Source organism: Mercenaria mercenaria, unplaced genomic scaffold (genome assembly GCF_021730395.1).
Source record: "Mercenaria mercenaria strain notata unplaced genomic scaffold, MADL_Memer_1 contig_4133, whole genome shotgun sequence".
Lineage (NCBI taxonomy): Eukaryota > Metazoa > Mollusca > Bivalvia > Venerida > Veneridae > Mercenaria > Mercenaria mercenaria.
In genome coordinates this window covers 1-23,400 of record NW_026462339.1, presented here as the reverse complement: position 1 = coordinate 23,400, position 23,400 = coordinate 1, and the positions used below count along the sequence as shown (strand labels likewise).

The following is a 23,400-nucleotide window of genomic DNA, read 5'->3' as shown; positions in this document are numbered from 1 at the left end:
GGCTTTGTTTCTTCTTGATTTAGACAGTTTTACTACTGTACTCCTGGCGAGGGTTTCTCCTACACTAATACCTAACTTGTAACGAAATTTATTATCTGTATTGACAATTACTATAACACATAAAAAAACTGTAACAACAATATATTCTATTCACACATATTGTATCCAGCATGTATGGAATTGAACATATACTACCATGCATCTATACATACATTAGCCTCTGCAGCTACTCCAAATTTCAACCTTTATCCAGGATATATACCTATACGTAAATATATAGCTTGTTCCGGTGGTAGGTGCCTCCACGTCCGAGTGGTTAAGGTCGCTGACACTTGCCCCTTGCCGATGTGGGTTCAAGCCTTACCCGGGACGTTGGTTTATTCAAGTGAGGAAGTCAAACAGCTGGCTAACGGAAGGTCTTCCTCTACCATCAAAGCTGGAAAGTCGCCATATGACCTACACTTGTTTCAGTGCGACGTTAAACCCAACAAAATGTTGCAGTGGCAGGGGCTCGAACTAGGTAAAAAATCTTCGAGATACTGAAAATATTCTATTTTCGAACACTACCAGGTCAACGTCACTGTTACCTAACTTGTAAGAAAATTTATTATCTGTATTAACAATCCCTAACACATAAAAAATAAACTGTAACAACAATATATTTTATTTTCACATCCATATAGTGTACCCAGCATGTAGGGACTTTAACATATACTGCCATGCATCTATGTAAGAACTACTTTTGCTTCTACAGCTACTATATATTTCAACCTGTTTCCAGGATATATACCTACACTTTCATATGTAGCTTGTTCCGGTGGTAGGGGCTCGAACTAGGTAAAAAACAAAGACAAATATCAAACAGGGAATGCCACTTACCAAAAACGTAGCCTCCCCAAAACGAAACCCACAGGACGCAGACGTGCACACCACAAACACACACACACGCACACACAAAGCCAACCATGAGGACAAAACGAACAAACAAAGAAACACAATGGGGTACAAACTTGGAACGGTCAGTGGCAAAATCACCACTGGGGAGCTTAAACCGGTTTATGGTGCGCACCCAACCTCACTCTTACGCCCACCATGTTTCAAAGACACTGGACTGTGTAAATAAAAGTAATCCCCTCCAGGTGAATCTCTAACACACGTAATGGAAACAAAAAAGGCATGGCATGTAAAACACAAAAATGCTCGTGTATAAGTATATAAAAAGCAAACCTTAAGAACCAAAAAAAACGTATGTACTCAATGCCTTTTCAGAAGAAAGAGCAACAAGAAGACCTTCGAGATATGGTCATAATAGTACAGTGAAAACATTCTATGTTTGAACACCAACAGGTCACACTAGCGAATCCAGAGGGGGGCGCCCCCGGCGCGCACCCCCTCTAAATTCGCAAGAGCATAGGTAATTTGTCTTATGTTCTTGGTAAAATAAGTGGAATATATATATATATTTTCTCAATCGCTACGCTCGCGTAAATAATTTGTCTTTTGTTCTGCTTTATAATTATAAAGTCTGATTTTTTTCTCGCCCGCTTCGCTCGCGTACATAATTTGTTCTGGGTGAAAAATATCCGTTCTTTTCTCGCTCGCTAAGCTCGAACATGTAAATATTTGTCTTCTGTTCTGGGGGGAAAATATAAATTATGCATTTTTTTCTCTATCGCATAGTTAATTTGTCTTTTGTTCTGGGTGAAAAATATGCATTTTATCTCACTCGCTATGCTTGCACATGTAAAATCGGACAACATTTGCACGAGTTCCATTAAAGCTCTTTACAATTTTTATGTTAAATAGTCCCAGGTAAAACCTCCCCATAAAAATCCTTAGAAATCGAGTTAAGAAATTCCGAAATACTTGCGCAAGAATAAGTCTGACAATTGATAAAACATGACTATAGTTTGCATGTTCTTGTGTTGATTTTGTCACAAAACCTGTCCTTTGTCAATACCAAATAAAGAACCCCAGAACGCCCAGAATGCACCAGATGGATCCATTGTTTTCAAAATCTTCCGGGGGAGCATGCCGGACCCCCTACTTGCTCAACACTACAAATATTTTACGCCCCCTATAACAACAAATCCTGTATCCGCCCCTGGGTCACCTTCGATGGCCTTTCCTCAAAATCTGGAACTACCCAGATACTCGTTCTTGATCGGACTAGTAACTACACGGTCATGAAGGGTGTGTCTATATTTCCTTGCCATATGAATTCGAACTAGGTCGAAAACCTACCAGACTTAATCATGGTTAAAATAGTGGTATCTTAAGGGCGAACGCGGCCTGGTCGTCTTTATAGGCCGAGGGCTACAAAGGTAACTTGATCTAGGCCAGAACTTGTATCTACGTAAAGTATGATAGTAACTCGATTTAAAAATTTCGAAATATGTTTTTATGTTACGTTTCTCGAAATTTCGACTTGGTTACTATGTTTAGGTTATAAACACGAAATTTTGAGTTAAAGTATAACATACTCCTGGTACACACTGGCGCCAGACCAGAAAGAAAATGCCTCTGTACATGTTATACCCTACCCCTAGGTATTCTATAAGAACCATGGTCATGAAGGGGAAAATATACTAAACCGTTTCAATCGCGCATTTTATACCTAAAACACGCAGTTCGGTAAATGTGTACTATGGATATCAAACAAGTGGTACTTTATCTTCCATTGTGTCACATTTCTTCAATCTTATCTTAGAAAAAGAACGTGTAGTTTATAGTTTTTTTCAATGTTACACAAAAAACTTGCTTGAACTTCCCTGGTGAAGTTGCGTTCTAGATTACAAAACCATTCTGATTGACTGTTGTGAAAATGTATGTCAATCGTCATTTTACTACACATGTTCGCTTAAATGTGAAAATGCAGCATAAATGTGGAAAATGAATTAAAAAAAAACAGAACAGATGTAGACCAATGTATGATTTCAAATTAAATATCATATACAAGATGAATTTCATTCAAAATTTCGAGTTATAGTGTAAAGTTGGGATTTTTTAAAATTCTGTTTTTGTTTGTTTACATTTCGCCTAACATGTGCACACTGCCGTGACCTCTAGACCAGATGTTCATTAGGGAAGTTCACGCAAGTTTTTTCTGTAACGTTGACGAAAGCATAAATTATGTTGATAATCTCAGCAATATGGAATATTGAGACAATGTGACTGGTGCACAATGGAAGATAAATTATCGCTTGTTCAATGTACTAGGTACCCATGCACCGAGCTGCGCGTTTCAGTTGAGAAATGTACGATTGAAACGGATAAGTATATTTTCCCCTTTATGACCATGGTTCTTATAGAATACCTAGGGGTAGAGTATAACATGTACAGAGGCATTTTCTTTCTAGTCTGGCGCCAGTGTGTACCAGATGGTGTTATTGATAAGATAAGAACACATGTATAATAAAACAACTACATGTATATAAACATAAAACAGGTGCATAAACTCTATCGATTAACTGATAAACCAAGTAGACCGAAGCGCAGATGTACCTTTATCTCCGTGTCAAAAAGGAAGTGAAATCCAGTTTTAAAATGGCGTCCGGTGGGAGCGAATACACGTCGGACGAGATTTTCAATTTTAAATGTTCGCCTTGTCTGGCAAATAACCGTAATAGGGAAGCTTTGAAATATTGCGTGGAATGTCAGGGATATTATTGTCAGTCTTGTGCTGACGTGATTCATATGATACCTGGTTTAAAAAGTCACACACTTTTGGATAATTCAAAATATAAGTCTCGAGGCCTTCCAGCAGGGTTACCAGCAGTGCCGACAGAGAGATGTAGCACACACGAGACAAAGATCTTGGACATGTACTGTGGTAATCATGATGAGGTTGGTTGTACAACTTGTATGGCTTTAAACCACAGGTAAATTTGTGCACATTTCATAATTAAGTATAAACGTTTTATATCGAATTGAACATACGGGCGTTATTATTGATCTGCTGATCCAGGTGTAAGATAGGAGTTGTATTCTTTTTTTTTACAGATCATAAAAGGTCTTTTGTTCAATGTTGTTTGAATGCATTGAAATTCCTTAGTTTTGTAATTTGATACATCTTCATACTATCCTGTACGAAATTTTACAGCTGTAAAAGACCTGTATTTTTGTTCAAAATGACAGTCATGCTTATTCCAAATTTACACCTGTAGATTTTAAATAACAATATTGATTTTACAGCTTAAGATTTCAATTTACAGCTGTCAAATGACTGTAAAACAGTTCGAAATATGCAAATGAGCTACACCTGTAAAAAAAAGTTACAGCTGTAAAAATAAAAAAGCTACAGCTGTAAAAATGACCAAAAAATACAGCTGTAGAAATATTATAGGTATTGAATAAGAGGACATTATTTTAAGGGACGAAAGTAGAGGTGCAAAAAGTTTTAGGATGAATTGCAATTCTCTAGATAAAGTAGCAATTACTATGAAAATGGCAAAATAAATGATCTAGTACGTAAAATATATGTGGTATGATTACAGTATAGCAACAGCAAAATTCAAGAGTAGGATACAAAGTAGAACATATGCAGGTCTTGTTTATAAAACTTTCTTTGTCAGTCATGAAAACATATGACAATCTTGTAATTATTTCTTTTAAACTTATCGGCTTCCAGTAAAAAGTAAATAGTTAATGTATGTACTTATACATGTCCTTTTACAACTATAATAGATGATTAAACATCTGTACTTACTCTATACCGCTTTAAATTCCAAAATTTTACAAGATGTGTGATGTCTGTGTGAATTTCAGTTATATCCCACCAAAATGTAATAAAGATGACTGACAATACTCATGTTTCCCTCCAAAAATGTTACAGCTGTAATTTTGAGACATGACCATTTTACAGCTGTAACTTTCAACAGTAAAATTTTTACAGCTGTAAATTGAGACAATCATATTTTACACCTGAAAATTTTAACTGTATTTCTGATCAGATTTCCACTTACAGGTCTTTTACAGTTGTAATTTCAAAATACAGGTCTTTCACAGACGTTTTACAGCTGTAAAACAGGTCCTTTTTTCGTACAGGATATATCAATTTATGCAGGTAGTGTGCTGCTATGCTGTTATCTAAAAGAGGATATTACACGAGTGTCTTTTCATATTGAATTTATTAAACGAATTGAATAAATGATAAAATGTGAGACTCTGCCGAGTATTTTATCAGTTTTATTCCATGAGTTTAATAAATTCATTGTGGAAAGTCACAAATATTCTTTTTATCACATGTTAACTTTTCTTGTCGAAATATAAAAAAAATACTTTCTTTTACCATATATTCTAGCATAAAACTGCTGTTATTATCACATTTCGGGGGTGTTTTAACAGGAGAGAAAACGTGTGTTAACAGAGAGATTCTCGCGCTCACGTGCTGTTATAACACCTTTTTATATATGCGAGTTCCGTGGCAAAGCGTAAACGTCATTCGGCCCCAAAACGGATAATTCAAAACAAAATGACGTCAACGTAAAAAACAACTAAGACATTCCCGCGCATTTCATGGAAATTTAATGACGTTGAGGTAGGATGTATTCATTTTTTAGTATTTTTTCTGCGTTTTATGCTAGAATAGCGTTAGCGCATGTTCATTTCATGTTATAACATCTGCAGAATCCCTCGGGATACGTTGGTACCCTCGCCCTACGGGCTTGGGCACGAACCAATCCCTCGGGATTCTGCAGACGTTATAACACGAAAAAACATGCGTTATCCCTACAAACAAGTCAATTTGAACAACGTCCCCGATACTATAAACGACGTCGACGTCAAACCTTTATTACACAATAGTCTGTCCCATCTGATTTTGGACCTCAACTTTGGACTGATATGAAGAAATGGAACGGGATCAAAGAAGATAAAACATGTTTTTGTGAATTAAAAAAATCAAGGATTTTTGCAACAGTCATCTGGTTTTCCCGTGCGACTGAATTTCATTTTATCTATGGAAAATCACTGTTGTTTATTTCTGGTCGCCATTGCCAAATATTCTCTATTTTTAGATTTTCGGGAAATTTCACGTGTTATTACTCGGGGAAGTTTCACACTTATTTTTTACACTTAAAAAGCTATTTTTCATCCCGTATATAAACAATAAATATTAGCAGACGTCGCGAGCTGTGAGCAAACCCCCAAATGACATTTGTATGGACGCCGCAATCTTGGAATGTACGTCATGTCATTTTACAACGCAAGTCTATGGGAAAAGACATAAAATCTTGATTTTTAACTTTATTTAAAAATAAAAATAAGAATAAATCATCGGAGGTCCAAAATTAGGCTGGACAGACTATTGTGTAATATCATTTTTATGAAATGGCTTTATTAACTTCCCGCGACGTCAAACATGTGATAAAACAACATACACTCAATGTCCTTCATCGGTATATAGTAGAGAACATCAAACATTTTAAGATGTAATGGTATTCTGTTATTTTTCATTTTAGATAGCAAAATTTTGATTTTTAAATGCGCGTTTTCCAAAATTGTCACAAACCGAACGCTGACTAGTTTAACGAAATAAAAATCAATACAGCTTCCACTTATGTACAGATATACAGACTAATCTAAAGATAAATTGACTCCATTTCTGTGTGCTGTCATGGAGATTGTTTTCATGTGAAAAACGAAAAATAACCTTAAATACAATATAAGCTGGTTATAGGGGAAAAGACATCAATTATATTTAATAATTTTACGTTAAACTATACTGAATCGTACCAATATCCAAAAATCGAAATATAGATTATGAATAGTGATAATTAATTTCAGTAATTTTCGTCTGAATGGTGTGACCCCTGATTGCAACGGTCTGATGATTAAACTGACCATTCAGGTTCAAGACTTACTAAGTATTAAAGTATTGTCCTTTTACAAATAAGTTAACCTTTTTCCATGACGTTCGTCGTACATTTTTAAATATGTGGTCTATGGTTTATAACTTCAGGTCTTGTGCTGATGTGCAATCAATTCCAGATATTGTTGAGAGTAAGTTTCAAACGACAGATGTTGACAAAATACACCAAAAGTTGCAAGACTTAAAAATGATGATGGAAGAAATTATAAAAATTAGACAAAGACTGATAGAAAACTTAAAGAAGTCTAAGACTAGAGCAGTAATGGCGATAAAGGACTTTCGAAAAGAAATGGAAACCATTCTTGACAAACTAGAAAAAGAATCCATTAAAGAATTGGAGATGAATTTCATAGAAAAAGAGTCTAAACTGTTGGAAGAAAAGACGAAAGCAGTAAATGAGTTAGATGGTCTGAAACAAGCAGTGAACGACTTGAAGAAATCAGAAGGAAACAAAGCGCAACAATTTGTCTCCTTGAAAATGTCCTTGAAAATTATTGCAGAAATGGAAGCCGTATCTCGTTCATTGCAAACAACTGTTGACGCAGATATATCCTTTAGCTTTGATCCTGCTATACTGGAATTTCTACAGCAGTTGAAAACGTTCAGACCAGTCCGACATGATTCTGCTACTGATTTCAGATCGCAAAGGACAACCGCCTATTCCGTTAAAAGAATCGAGAATTTAAACATCAGAATCCAGAATGACAACCAAACATCTCATGTGTATGGGTCCTGTCTAACAGAAGATGGGTCACTACTGATAGCTGATAATAACAATAGTAAGATTAAACGTGCAGATATTGTAAAAATGTCAGTGACAGATTATTGTTGTGTTCCTGCTACACCTAATGGCGTTTGTTGTACAAGTAAAATCGGAGCTGCAGTCTGTCTGTCTAATAAAACAATTCAGTTTGTCTCCCTTGGTAAGACCATGACAATAATCCGCCAAATCAAAATGACCCATTATTGCTTTGGCATTGCTCATAAGGATGATAAACTATACATAACTGACAACAATGGCCATGCTTTATATATACACGATATGACAGGCGCCGTGCTGCTGACAATTACTCAAGACAACGCCGGGAAAAGTCTGTTCACATACCCCCGAACTGTTGCATTCAGTGACGTTGATGATAAAGTGTTTGTTGCTAGTTGGGATAAAGGTCTAGTTTTTATTGATGGACAGGGAAAGCACTGTCAGACAGTCACTGATTCAGAGTTAAACATAGTGTCTGGAGTGTGTACAGATCGTAGAGGAAATTTGTTTGTAACCGGGCACAGGTCAAATAATGTGATGCAGATAGGGAGAGATTGGAAGAAAAAGGGCGTGGTCGCGGATTCATCAGATGGACTGAAGCGTCCGTTGTCACTTTGTTTTGACACGAGACAATGTAAACTATTTATTTCTCAAGGAAGTAGTGATGTTGTAAAAATAATTCATTTGCAATGAAATAGAATTACAGTTGGGCGTTTTCTGTGGTTTGGTTTTTTTGCATGCTACATGTATTCGTTTCTATGGGTTTGATGGATTAATGCTTTAGAATTCTAATTTAAGGATTAAAATGCTTCAGAATACTAATTTAATTGACATATTAGGCTTTGCTAATACTACAAGATTTATTCGTCGAATGAGAAGGATAAATCAATGGAAAATATGTGTAGAAAACTAACCTGACATTTATTTCGTTAATATTTGTTATAACGCGATGCTAGACTCAATTTCTCGGTATTTAAGAATGCATTATACCTGTACCACCGACAAAAGCATTTTATACTGCATCAATGTGTCTGCTTACCAAAAGGGAGGATACTATTAGAGGAATAAATACACGAAATAATTATTTTACATTACTCAATAAATTGAAAGAAATAAAAAGTAGTTATTTCACGGACAAAATGTGTGCAAAAAATGACAATGTAAATTATGATCATCAATATGTAAATATCTGATCTTGTCGGGGTTAAAAGTCAGTACGTCATTGTTTATAACTTGACCTGAAATACATAAAACACTTCTTTATCTGCAGCGTTTGAAAGTATAAATAGGTCGGTTATATTACTAGAAATACATAACCTTAAACTAATTCCAACATGATTTTTCTATTGATTTCCACAGCTGTCCCTGTGTTTCATAGAAACTTGTTTTTTGTTTGTTCGTTGTGCGTAAAATATATGATATCTCTTGGAATTTGTTGAACCTCTATTTTTATTTTTCTCTGACTAAAAGACATTGGAGTCAAAGATTGAGGGTGGGTCAAAACATACATCGGTCACGCTTACAATCAAAGTTTAGGGTAGGGGTTCCAGTCCTTCAAACCCCTCTGCTCCAATGCTTTCGTTTACCAGGAACACAGTTTTGCCTGACATTTGAATCATACTATCAACTATTTCTACGAGTTTATGTTGTCAGGCAGCAGTAATTATTTCCTGGATAAAACCACTTTGGAGCAAACCAAAGAAATTAAATCTTTTATGTATGAAATATGGGCCAGTCAAAGGAATGCATTTGAGAAGGGCATATAATATAACAATTATAGACTTATGTTTTGGTCAATATGTGTATCTTACGGACCTTTAAAAATGATATTGACCTCGGACTGCGTCCTCGGTCAATATCATTTTAATAGGTCCGAAAAAACACATATCGACCTCAACGTAAGTCAATAACTGTATAATGAATTAAAGTTTAAAAATTGTGTTTCAGTTAGTGGTTTAAATAAACATATCTGCTAAAATCTGTGAGATCGTAAATTTAAGCTTTGGATTTTATGGACTGTACACTGTGCAACCGATTTAGCCCCTTGTTATTTGCTTTCTGCTTCTTGTGATTTTCTTTTTGCTTTTTGTTTTTGCTTTGTTTTCTCTTTTGTGTTTTGCTTACTGTGTAATTGTTCTTAAAACGAGCAAATACCTGCAAAAGGTAAAATGCTGCTTGCAAAACACGAGAAACCAAAAAAAAAAAAAAAAAGCATAAAAGAGAAACCATCCACATTTTACCAGATAAATGAAGTGTGTGATGTTGTCGAGAAGTTCGACATTTGACAGTGGAAAAGGGACATTCAAAGTGTGAAGTTGGCAAGAAGTTAAACCTTCGACATTGGGCATTCGAATCAAGAAAAGATAATAGGTAAGGGTAGATTTCCCGGAAGCACAGAGCAGAAAGAATTTCCAATAAAGAAGAACAATACCAGACATTTAAACCATGAACGACATTCGACATTCGAAACAGGAAAAGCATTGGAAATTCAAACCCAGAATAATGGAAATTTGAATCCAGAACGGCATTTGACATTCAAAACTTAAACGGTTTTAGACATTCAAATTGAGAACGACTTTGAACATTCAAAACTCAGAACGACATTGGACATTCAATCCTAGAACGATATTGGACATTCGAAATAAGAACGCTATTGGACATTCAAACCCAGAACGACATTGGATATTCAAACCCAGAACGACATTGGACATACAAATTGGACATTCGAAATAAGAACGCTATTGGACTTTCAAACCCAGAACGACATTGGACATTCAAACCCAGAACGACATTGGACATTCGAAAAAAGAGCAACATTGGAAATTCAAACCCAAAACGACATTGAATATTCAAACCCACACAGAACGACATTGGACATTCAAATAAGAAATACATTGGACATTCAAACCCAGAACGACATTGGACATACAAACCCAGAACGACATTGGACATTCGAAAAAGGAGCAACATTTGAAATTCAAACCCAGAACGACATTGAATATTCAAGCCCACCCAGAACGACATTGGACATTCAAATAAGCACGATATTGGACATTCAAACCCAGAACGATATTTGACATTCGAAACAAGAATGACATTTGACATGCGAAACAAGAACGGCCTTGGACATTCCAACTCAGAACGAGATTGGACATTCGAATTCAGAACAACCTTGGACATTCGAAATAAGAACGACATTGGACATCCGACACATTTCAACAATGCCAAGAGATCTGTCAGAATGGTCACCATGCCATTTGTTTTACTGTCAATTGTAGTGACAATCTGTTGACGGAGAGTCTTTATCTTTCCACTGAATACATGCCAAATAGCAGCTCATTTCAAAATGCGCAGTTTTAGAGAATGACGAAGAAATCAAAATTTACGATACCTCTCTTTTACATGTAGATATCATTTAATGTTTTTGCCACGTGTATTGCACTCACTCGAACACATGTATTACACTCACTTGTATATTATACTTGCTTTCACATGTAAATTGCACCCACTCGCATATGTGTACTGCACTCACTAGCACACAAATTGTATGTAACTTTCAATGACTGATAACTGTAATAAATGCCGAAAACACATCATACGGTACATATAAACTCCATCGACCATCATTCGTTTTTCATTTAGGCAAACTGCGGTAGGATCTTGGCAGTACAACAATAGCAGCAGCAGCAGCAGCAGCAGCAGCAGCAGCAGTAGTAGTAGCTCCCATCAGATACAGCAGTTATTTGCTTCTACTGCCAGCAATTACAGCATTTAACAGGTACTACTGCCAGCAAATACACCTGAACAGTTAACTGGTATAACTGCTTGCTTTCTAATTGTTAGCTGGTACTACTGCCTACAGTTACAACAGTTAATTGCTGCTGCTGGTAGTAGAACCAGTTAATTGCTGCTACTGGCAGTAAATCCAGTTACCTGATGCTACTGGTAGTAGTACTAGTTAATTGCTGCTACTGGCTGTAATACCGGTCAATTGCTGCTACTGGCAGTATTACCAGTCAATTGCTGTTACTGGCTGTAATCACAGCAGTTAATAGCTGCTACTGCCAGCAATATGATCTTAATGCATTCTGCTATGATAGTGACTTTATCAGTCACATACTTTTGCACATTTGTGATTCGTCTCTTTTAACAAATCATTGTATGTGAATCTACCCGGCAGGAAGTTGGCATTACAGCAGTGTGATTTATCTAGAGCAATCCCACAAGACACCGCGTATTTCATTTTACAGACAATTAAGGCACGATCAAAGTTAATGCTACATAGTACATTGTAGTAAGCGGATAATTTTAACAATGAAATACAGTATATATGATATTACTGCCTAGTTTCTAACATCAGTAAAATAATGTAACTCATTGCAGTAAACCAAGTTTTATATAATGAAATATCAGTAAAATATTTGTAATAAAAGTTTATCAGTTGCATATATACGTTACTGCTAGCAGGAAAATGACGCTTCTAACGGCTGTTTTACCAGTTTCCTAAATGTGTCATTGCCGGTGTAAAATATTTCTAATAGCAATTTTGTCAGTTGCCCATACAATTATATTATCAATAGTTTTCTCAGTGTACTATATGTGTTATTACCAGCATTAAAACGATGTTTCTAATTGCAGTTTTACGTGCCCTATATATTATGTTACTGCCAGCAGACCATCTTTGAGACCCGCTTATGAGAAACACGAGGTTTCCTGGGATAGCCAATATGTTGGCCCCTCATACACCGTCTCCCTCTACGACGGCTTACCGGTTCCACCCCGAAGTCAATGTCCCGTGCGTCCTTCTATTGTACTACTGTTAGGTTTAATGACCATCCCGGCTACTCCCTAACAAGACTTTTCCGGAATGGCTGCCACCCGTACTTAGCGGGTGGCAATTCTGCCTACATCGGCAACACGGTTTGGGCTAAAACTTGGGGCTCCAAAACTGAAAAGAAATAAAACTTCCGAAAACAGCCCCAGATCAACTTTGAGACACACTCACGAGTAATCAAGAATGTTCCCGGGATAGTCTGACCCTTTGTACACATTCACCCTCTAAAAGAGCCACCTGGTCGCAACCCAAAATCAAGATGATTGGGCATAAAGTTTCTTAGTTTTTTTAATATTAAAATACGGCATTAGTAATGTTATATAGAAGTTAAAAGAATGTTACAAGGATTTTTTTATTTCTAGTTAAAATGTTATTCATTTCACAACACATTTTCTAAAATCGGCCAAAATACGGCATCATTAGGTTATATAGATGTGACAAGGACGTTACTTATGCTAATGTGTCTGAGAAGTTGTGTCTATTTGTAGTAACAATGAATCAGCCAAAACACGGCATCAGTAATGTAATATAGAATTTGCAAGGATGTTACTTAATATGTTACGAGTTTCTGAAAATATAGGTTAAGTTATAATATAAATGTAACCCCTGTTACATCCAGTCGAAAACGACATCAGCAGTGTTTTATAGATGTTACATGGATTTTAACTGGGTTCCGAGTGTCTCAAATGATGTGTCTAGTTACGAATATTACACTCTAGGTCTTAAGACGGCTTGAGTAGTTTAGAAAACAACAGAATGTACAATCTATATTTATGCTAGTGATGTAACATTGTGTTTTTTTTAATGATATAATAGTAGCAATTACTAAGTATGTCACCAGATTGGGCACATTTAGTGTTCTACATCAAAGCCCGTACTGCTGTAAGGCTTAATGGTCACCGGCGAGCGCTCCACCCCTCGTCACGGGCTTCTCCATAACAAGCCTTGTCCTGGAATGGCAGTCTTCCGTGCCTGGTGGGGATAACCGTATCTCGACAGCAAGACGGTCTGGGAGCTTAATCTACATTGATGAAATTACGTTCCCGTATGACTGACACTCGACACCTCATGTCAGATTTCGTCCCGTCGTCTTCAAGGAGCTAAGAAACTCGATTCAAGCATTCTTTTCTTTTACACAACACTTACTTATTCCGGGTATTCCTTCGTCCAGATGCACACAACTATTTTTGAGCCTGAAACTGCGGTTAGGCGGTTAGGTACTTAGCCACTTTGCCATTCGAACCGTTGGATACACCAAACACATTATATCAGTAACAATATCCAACTGATATAACAGCTGTAATAACTACAATTAACTGATATAACTGCTGTATTATCTGCAGGCAGTAGTAGAAATAAACTGCAATAAACTGATGTAACTGCTGGCAGTAGTAGCAGTTAACTGCAATTAACTGATGTAACTGCTGTATTAACTGCAGGCACTAGTAGAAAAAAACTGCAAGTAACTGATGCAACTGCTGGCAGTAATAGCAGTTAACCGCAATAAACTGTTGTAACTGCTGTATTAACTGCAGGCAGTAGTAGAAATTAACTGCAATGAAATGATGTAACTGCTTCCTACGTAAGACAATTTTAAATTTCTCTGCTGGCATCAGGACTTTGCCATAAAAATTGTTTTCCTGGTGTTCATGTATTTATAAACACTGCCGAATTACGCGCAAATCTAATAAAGTTCGAAGGGGTTTTATGTGAATGAAGTGCGTTATAAGGCAGGATTTTCCATATTTATCAACAATAGAAAAATAATCATACGCGATCCCGCCTGCCTATAGTATAGATAACGCAGGTGTCCTTTCGCACAGAAGTGTTTCATACAAGAAAAACTGATTGACTTATGAAAGGCAAGAATCTTATGTCATTTGTCAGGACCGGGTTTTTATGGAATGGTTACAAACCCGTTCATTGGTAACAGGAATAACAGGTAACAATTCAAATATGAATCGACTATTGTTTCAAAGTGTCAATTAAAGAGTTTCTCTTCTTGTAATATGAATAATTATAGAGAGCATTTTAGGTAAAAGGTGCATTTTTAAATATGCAAAGTTTGTAACAAATTACTATCTTGGCTTGCCACGATTTTTCAGTTTGTTTTAAAATGCAAAAAGATAATGACTTACGATTGGCAGGAGAGGAGGCGGGGTCCTAGGTGTCTAGACGTGTATGATTCTGCAGAGAAATAAGAAAGTTGTTGCTGTTTTTTTCTTCAGTATTTCTGATGTTTGTGTTGAACATGATGTCAAACTAAAATACGCCTATGAATACAAATATGGTAACGTCGGATTCGTCCTTGTTTTAGCTTAACTAAACTCAATCTTATTGATTGAATATATATTTGGAAATATTAAACGGCGAAAAATCTCGCCAGATGCCTTTATGTATGAGATTTTCATTTCTGAGATAATCTAACCGGCATTTTTTCTCATGGGTAGAAGACTCTTGTGTTTTCTGTATAAACATATTAAAAAAAACCCGCATCAGTATAGTTAAGTGCTTAATTCTGAAGAATATAACAAAAATATGAACTTGATATGTGTAACAAACCTTTGCAATTCAAATGAGAAACGACTGTATTTCCTGTACAACAATGTCATATGCAATATAGTTATAAAATATATCGTTGGCTGAAACAGCTGTTAGAAAAGACACTTTATTCAGTTACACCCTTAGCCCAAATTCAGATTTTGTCATGAACTGGGTCAGGGGAACTGGCTGCTTCGTCTTAGATTGAACTTTCATTTGAACTTGAAGTAAAAAATAATACCTTTTCATTAATATTCCACGAAGTTTCACGCTGTTAGGGGATATAGAATACCGTTCGTTAGTTTATCTGTTCATCATACTTTTTGTATTAATAAAATTTAAATGCGAATGATGCCCACTTCGTTACGACTCAGATGAATTCAGTTCAGAAATATTTTTATTATCATGTTTTAACGAATATTTTATAATGAAAATCTTATCATTTATTGTCTGATTTACCATCATCCATCGTGCTTTGATATTGACTCAATTCCTGTACACATGAACTCTGAACCGTTGTAAAACAGACGTAAACAACGGAAAGGCATTGCTTATTTATCCAGTTTAATACAGTAATCAAGGGTTAAAATCTTTACTAATTTACTGTAAAGGCAAGTGTGTCCTTTTCATAAATTTACAATGGCCTTTAATCATTCATGAAATATATCGTCCGTAAATGACCATTTAGAATCTTCAATTCACCAAGTCTTGTACAGTAACAGAAAGTACGAAAAACGGTCGAACTTTTTCGTTGGTAAAAACAAATACTGATTTTCAAATATATATAAAAATACTCCTGTTAAATACAGTAATTGCAGTTTAGACACTAGATGAAATTTCATGAAACTTTATTACCGCCCCTCGTATTTTATGTGGAAAAGAAAGACCTCTTAGAACTATTATGTTATCAATAACTTTGCCTAGAACGATGACATTTAATGTACGTGCTTCAAACCTGTGACCCTTGTTGCGATTCAAATACAAAATCAAGAGTGATGTATTTCACACTCCATTAAGGCATGACCCGTTTTGTAAGTCTTTAGAACAATAACTAATGATATGTTAAACCTGTTGTTTGGTCAATTCTTTTCTCGTTCCATGCCGCTTATTGTTTGAACACTCTCTGTATATGGACATATTTATTTTATCGTTTTAGAATCAAAATTCAAATGAAAAACTTACTAATATATTGTTACGATTTCATCTACCTGTGTAAAATGTATGCGTCCCTAGGACAATGTTAAAATATTTAAATATTTAAATGTAGATACATCTTTAGATAGATCTTTTTTAATTATTTTTGTTGGGTTTAATGAATTTGAAATATAACAAATTTCCTTGCTAGACATATTTCGAATATACTAATTGGAGTATGTAAGCTCGATTGAGATGTAACGAGCACGGTTTTGATAGGTACAAATACTATGTCTTTTATTTCTTTGATAAAGCTTATAGTGTACGTAATTGTGTCTATGCTCTCTGTCATACTGCCGCGCAAAGTGGAACAAAATGTCGCGCAACGCGCGACAATTCGATATTCAATATCTAAATTGTTGCGTGTCTTATCGTAACAGACACTACCATTACCCTAACAAAAAACCGTAATGTTGCGAATATATATCTTTACTATACAGGTAAACGTAACACAAGTTTCTAATTTTTTTTAAAGTCGAAAGAAAGTAAATCATGCTTCACATTAAAAGTAATTATCACTTTTACTTATCTTATAACAGCTTTCCTGATGGAGCAAAATATGCCTGTTTTGCTTCGGGAATGTGCCGAATCTTATTATTTCATATTTTTTAAGCCGATTGATTGATTGATTGATTGATTGATTGCTTAACATTTTTTAACATTATCTCAGTAATACAATGAAGATCAGTTAACAAAACAGGTGTCTGTTGATACTCAATCTACGCACGTAACTGACAAATCATCAATGTATCACATAGGTGGAGAACAAATGACACACTGTCTTTTATCAAACCATAAGGCACCTGGCATCTATACAAATATTTCACAGTTCTGTTCTTTGTAGGGGACGTAAGAATGTAAGTCTTTCTGTCCGTCCTTCCGAGCCCACATTTGCATACTTAGGTGGCTATATGAAAAATAGGCAACGGTACTTATTCTTTGATGCAATTCATTACGTAAGGCTTTTATGTTGCTATTTTTTCTTTTACTTGGCTAAAACAAAAATAGAGAGAACAAAACAGTAGCCAAATAAATACTGTAAAAGTACATATTTTCGCTGGGTTAAAATTTCGCGAATTTGAAATATTTAGTATGTTTGCGAGGTCTTATATACGCGAAATTGTAAAAAAATAAATCTGCTTGTTTCGGCTCTGTTATAAGTCGGGTGTACATAAAAGTCACAAAATCGTAGAGCGTTACCTTTAGACCGTCTACCGTAAAGATCGATAGCTATTTATTGTATAGATGTTTAATCATCTCTGTTTACCTGTAAACCTTCACGACTTACATGTACCTGTAACAAACACGGCTTTACATGGAATCTATATCCAGGGCCAGGGATGTTTGTTTAATTAAACACACTGTAAATACAAAAGTAAATTAAACGGTTATGTGGTTTCCTTTGTTTGTCTTAAAATTATACAATCCTAAACACTAAACATAGCAAATAATGTAAATATAGCCGTTTTCAATATAATATGTTCGAGAAGGTCTGTGTAATGACGAGAATTGCTTGATTGATATTATAGTTATGGTTAATATTTACGTCGAGAATATAGCGAAAATTAAACCCTAGCGAAAATTTCTGCTTTTACAGTACCCAATATGTAGAAACAATGTAAAAGAATGAGTTGATACATGTCCAGAAATAATTACCTTCGCAACTATGTTTACCAGTCAGGATTGGGTACACGTGTATTGATTAAACCGACCATAGCGATAACATTTTACTACAAAACAAGTAGGTCGATTCAAAAAGGAAGTAAATATAAAGTTTCAAGATGGCGTCTGGTGGGTGTGAAAACACATCAGATGAGATATTCAGTTTTAAATGTTCGCCTTGTCTGGTTAATAATCGGAATAGAGAAGCTGTGAAATATTGTGTGGAATGTCAGGGATATTATTGTCAGTCCTGTGCTGATGTTATGCATATGATGCCCGGTGTAAAAGGTCACACCTTTTTGGATAAATTAAATTATAAGTCATCAAGACTTTCAGCAGGATTACCAGCAGTTCCGACGGAGAGATGTAGCATTCATGAGACAAAGATCGTGGACATGTACTGTGGTAATCATGATGAGGTTGGTTGTACAACTTGCATGGCTTTAAACCACAGGTGAGTGCATTTCATATTTCAGTATAATACAGGAATAAATGTTCAACAAAAGCAAACGTTTTCTATCAAATTTAACATGATAACTATATAATTGATTGTTTAATTGTTCAATAGGAGATTTTTTATTTCTTTTATATATGGATCATGTAAGGTCTTTTGTTTTCTCAGTTTGGAATTTTATACATTTTCATATCGTATAGCAATTATAGTAATTTACACAGACGGTATAGATATCTATGATTCTATCTATAAAATGTACCCACTGACATCGTATTCATGGTAGAGAACATCAAACTATTTAAATGTAACAGTATTTTGTAATTTTGACAATTCTATTTTCACTTTTTATTTGCAAAATTTGGATTTTTTAAACGTACGTTCTTGTACCCTTTTCACCAAATCGAATATGAAAACTGTTTTGACTTGTTTAACGAAGTAAAAATCAATACTATAAGCACATGAGGGTAAGAAATACAAGCTAATTTATATGTACCGCACAGTGTCATGGCGTTTCTTTTTTTAGCAACATGTAAATAAACAGCCAGTACTTAGCACTCTGTTCTAAAACAAAAGATATAGGAATAAGTTTAATCGTTGTCTTGATGGCGCAGTAGGTTGAGTAGATAGACACGTAAAAGTAATCATTTTTGTAGTGATAATTTTGATGATTCGAACCTCGCACCCGTCCAATAATTTTTTCATTATGCATTTTAATTTACATACTTTGTGAAAGTTTGTTTTTCTCTGGTTTCTAATTCATTCACGAACGCTGAAAAAAATTAGATCACATTAAAGACGAAGCGTATTTTAATATAATTACATGTTAACAGCTGTGGAATATAGAAGTTAGAGAACAAGTTAGTACTAGATTAACCAAGTAATGTTGTTTTCGTTTAATCTTATCGAGAAAAAAAGAAATTTAAAACAGTTTTAAACATATTTTTTTACGGGCCTGAGAATAGAACTCCCGACGAAAAAGAATAACAAGAATACCGTTGAGGAATTACTGTTTGCATCGTAAACGTAGTGTATTGACTTAAATTTATGCTATTGTTTTGTTTGTTTACATTTCAAAGCACCTTATTACTGTGCTATGCCTGTAAGAAAAAAATATGTATTTATTTTGTTTAGTTTAACGTCGCACCGGTACAATTATAGGTCCAGCTTTGATGGTGGAGGAAGACCCCATGTGCCCCTCCTTGCATTATTTTATCACGAGCGGGCACCTGGGTAGAACCACCGACCTTCCGTAAGCCAGCTGTATGGCTTCCTCACATGTTGATTTCAACGCCCCGAGTGAGGCTCGAACTCACATCGATGAGTGGCAAGTGATTTAAAGTCAGCGATCTTAACCACTCGGCCACGGAGGCCCCCATTATAAGGAAAATAAAACACCAACTATGTTTAAATATTTACATGTTAAACTATTCTGACGTGTACTGAATTCCCAAATATAATCAAGTTTTCTCACGAAATAATTTTTCTCACAACAAAAGCACGGCAAAAACATGTGAATGGTAATAATCAATAATCTAAGTAGTTTTTCGCGTGAATGATGTGATTCCTATTTACAACAGTGTCATGACAGGCGAAATGCGTTTGTTCTTTGAGCATTAAATGTAGAAAAGTTACAATCAAATACTGACCACATATCAGAATATGTAGACATTCTTAAAAAAGCAGTATTCTTAAACATTTAAGGTTTGTTCACATAACTGACAAATCAGGATGAATTAAGGATTAATCATTTGCAAGCTAGTTTTCCTTTCAGTAAGTTCCAGGATTATTTTCTGAATTAGTGGTCTTTGATATATAATTTCAGGTCTTGTTATGATGTCCAATCCATTCCTGATATTATCGATAGTAAATTTGAAACGACAAATGTTGACAAAATACACCAAAAGTTGCAAGATATGAAAATAATGATGGAGAAAATTATGAAAACTAGACAAAGCCTGATAGAAGACTTAAAAAAGTCTAAGAAGGAAGCAGTAATGGCGATAAAGGACTTTCGAAAAGAGATGGAAACAATTTTTGAACAACTAGAAAAGGAATCGATTAAAGAATTGGAGATGAAATTCATAGAAGAAGAGTCGAAACAGTTGGAAGAGAAGAAGAAAGCAGAAACTGAATTAGATGGTCTGAAACAAGCAATGAACGACTTGAAGAAAACAGAAGGTAACAAAGCCCAACAATTTGTCTCCATGAAAATGTCATTGAAAAGAATTGCAAACACGGAAGACGTATCTCGTTCATTGCAAACGCATGTCGATGCAGAAATATCATTTAGCTTTGATCCTGCTATACCGGTATTTCTACAGCAGTTGAAAACCTTTGGATCGGTCCGACATGATTCTGCCACTGCCTTAAGATCGCCAAGGACAACCGTCTATTCTGTTAAAGGTATTGAAAATTTAAACATTAGAGTCCAGAATGACAACACAAAAACATGTAATGTGTATGGGTCCTGTCTAACTGAAGATGGAACACTACTGTTAGCTGATGATTTTCATAAAAAGATTAAACGTGCAGATATGGTGAAAATGTCAGTGACAGATTATTGCTGTGTTCCTGCTGGACCTTATGGTGTCTGTTGTACAAGTAAAATCGAAGCTGCAGTCTGTCTTAACAATAAAACAATTCAGTTTGTCTCCCTTGGAAATCAGATGACAATCACCCGTCAAATGAAAATGAACCATCATTGCTTTGACATTACTTATAAGGATGATAAATTATACATAACTGACGACGCCGACTCATTATACATACACGATATGGCTGGAAACGTGCTACAGACGGTAACTGGAAACAACATCAGGAAAAATATGTTTGCAAATTCCCGATTTATTGCTTTCAGTGATGTTGATGAAAAAATGTTTGTTGCTAGTTGGCATAAAGGTCTAGTTATTATTGATGGTAAAGGAAACCACTGTCAGACCATCACTGATTCAGAATTAAATGTAGCGTCAGGAGTTTGTACAGATCGTAGAGGAAATCTGTTTGTTTCCGGGTTTAGTTCAAATAACGTGATACAGATAGGGAGAGATGGGAAGAAACTGGGAGTGGTCGTGAAATCATCAGATGGACTGACGAGTCCGTTATCGCTTTGTTTTGACATGAGACAGAGCAAACTAGTCATTACCCAATACAACAGTGATGTAGTGAAAATAATCCATTTGCAATGAAAAAGGCAATTAATAAACTTTATTACTGTTTGATGTATTGATGTTTGATGCATACCATTCTTTTCTGTGTTATATATGAATTAATGCTTCATATTTATTTAATGTTTAAACTAAACTAAATGACAGGTCGTTTCTTACTTCCAGATTTACTCGTCAATTTGTTTTTAACTTGACATTTGAATCAGGCCTAAGACCACAGTTATTTTTACTAAATGTTCTATATAGGCACTTGACACTATAGCACTTTTGCATGCATTCCAACCCCCATAAAAATACCTGAACTCAACAGCACTATTTAAGAGAAAATATTCCAGCCACAGTAAACATTGGGTTGACCGGCTCTTTTTTCCACCATTTTGAACCAAATCACATGCGTATGAAGAATACTCTCGAGATGGCCGCAAACAGGCAAAACAGGCCCTATCAAAAAGTCATCTTATGCATATTTTGACATTCTCATTCTGTCAAATTGTACATGTACCTACTATTTCATATCTCCTCTATTAAATCATGCCATTTATTGCAGGTCTTTCACTCAAAAATTCACCAATATTCACCATCAAACAGAGGAACTATTTTCCGCGTAACCACTTCCGTATTGCAAATAACTGTGGTCTTGTGCCTATTTAGACCTATTTTTCTCTTCAAACTAAAAAAAAATTTACCAGTACAGTCTCAGATGTATAGCAAATTGAATCTGAAAGTTACACCTTTGTTGAACTATGCACTAAAATTTGACAGCTTCCAATGTTACACATGGTATCGGTCAAATCTGAGCGAAAAAAAAATTCGCGTACTTTTCAGATGAAAAAAAACCCGCAAAATTCTATAACTTTTTTGTTTGATGAGATTTTCACCCAAAATAAAAAACAGCATGTTTCCTTATTACATATCTATCCAAATTAAGAGCCACTTCAAGTCTGATTACAATATCACTGTTCCAATTTTAGGAAAACTATTCATTTTACAAAAAGCATGTCGAAACGCGTAGTCTACTCATACGAAAAAGTAAAATGTGAACTAAGAAAAATCCTGTAGCTGTCACATTTGCCCTTTTTAAGCAGCCCAGTATGTTGCAAATATGAGAATGAATAGCTTTTGTACATATATGTGTCATATACTTTTTAGTGATCATTCATTTATGGCTACCCTAGGTAAAATGAGCCAAACAGCTCTGAAAAGTCCAATATGTGGGCTTACTAAAAAGCTTACGAGTCTTTCTGGAATGTATATTTCACTCAAATCTTACAGTTTACAGGCATTCAGTGCACTCTGTAAATGAAACATGCACACCATGACCATTTACACTGCACAAAATCTGACATTGTGTATCACAGCTGAGCTTTCTGGCAAAAACAGCCCCTATCTCTATAAAGAATGATTTTAATGTACATCACTGCCTGCTGAATGTTCCAAACTGGCTAAATTTCAGCAAAAACCTTAATAAATATCAACCTGAGAAACTACAACTGGTGCTCCTAATTTTTCCGGTGACTAATATCAATGGAAGCGACCCTTCGTGTGATCGAACCAGGATGTTCTGTGTGATTGGAAGGCCTGCGGCCGAACAACATCTGAAATATGAGTCAAGCTAGTCATAATTGCTTAGATTGAATACTTAAACAGTTTACATGATTGTATGTATGTGCAAACTATATTTCAAAACAATCTGACTGCAAAGAAAGTGTGAAATGCTAAAAAGTGCCCCTCAAAGCACCTTTTTTATGAACATTTATATCACAATCTCCTTTCCCTATTCTGAAACTGTCATAATGTAATATAAAACCTCAAAGTCAAGTCTTATGTATGTAAAATGTGTCATAACACACAGTCTGAATAACAAAACTATCAATCACAAAGCAGTCTGTCCAGTTTCCTTGCTTTACTGACTGCTAGATC

General features: G+C 35.4%; 2 protein-coding genes across 2 annotated transcripts; both read left to right on the top strand.

The window, feature by feature from the left end:
* Positions 1–3,563: 3,563 nt before the first annotated feature.
* LOC128553622 (uncharacterized) lies at positions 3,564–9,228 on the top strand. The gene is made up of 2 exons (XM_053534795.1): positions 3,564–3,881; positions 6,962–9,228. Exons 1-2 carry the CDS (start codon positions 3,697–3,699, stop codon positions 8,322–8,324), a joined length of 1,548 nt encoding a protein of 515 aa, XP_053390770.1. The 5' UTR covers positions 3,564–3,696; the 3' UTR covers positions 8,325–9,228.
* An 8,702-nt stretch (positions 9,229–17,930) lies between these two features.
* On the top strand, positions 17,931–23,236 carry LOC128553624 (uncharacterized). The gene is made up of 2 exons (XM_053534797.1): positions 17,931–18,316; positions 20,139–23,236. Exons 1-2 carry the CDS (start codon positions 17,982–17,984, stop codon positions 21,499–21,501), a joined length of 1,698 nt encoding a protein of 565 aa, XP_053390772.1. The 5' UTR covers positions 17,931–17,981; the 3' UTR covers positions 21,502–23,236.
* Positions 23,237–23,400: the final 164 nt, after the last annotated feature.

Excerpts from the sequence above, each read along its gene's own strand:
- LOC128553622 (XM_053534795.1), top strand. The coding sequence starts at position 3,697 with ATGATACCTGGTTTAAAAAGTCACACACTTTTGGATAATTCAAAATAT. Across the intron at positions 3,882-6,961 it reads TGTATGGCTTTAAACCACAG|GTCTTGTGCTGATGTGCAAT; the intron begins GTAAATTTGTGC and ends TTATAACTTCAG.
- LOC128553624 (XM_053534797.1), top strand. The coding sequence starts at position 17,982 with ATGGCGTCTGGTGGGTGTGAAAACACATCAGATGAGATATTCAGTTTT. Across the intron at positions 18,317-20,138 it reads TGCATGGCTTTAAACCACAG|GTCTTGTTATGATGTCCAAT; the intron begins GTGAGTGCATTT and ends ATATAATTTCAG.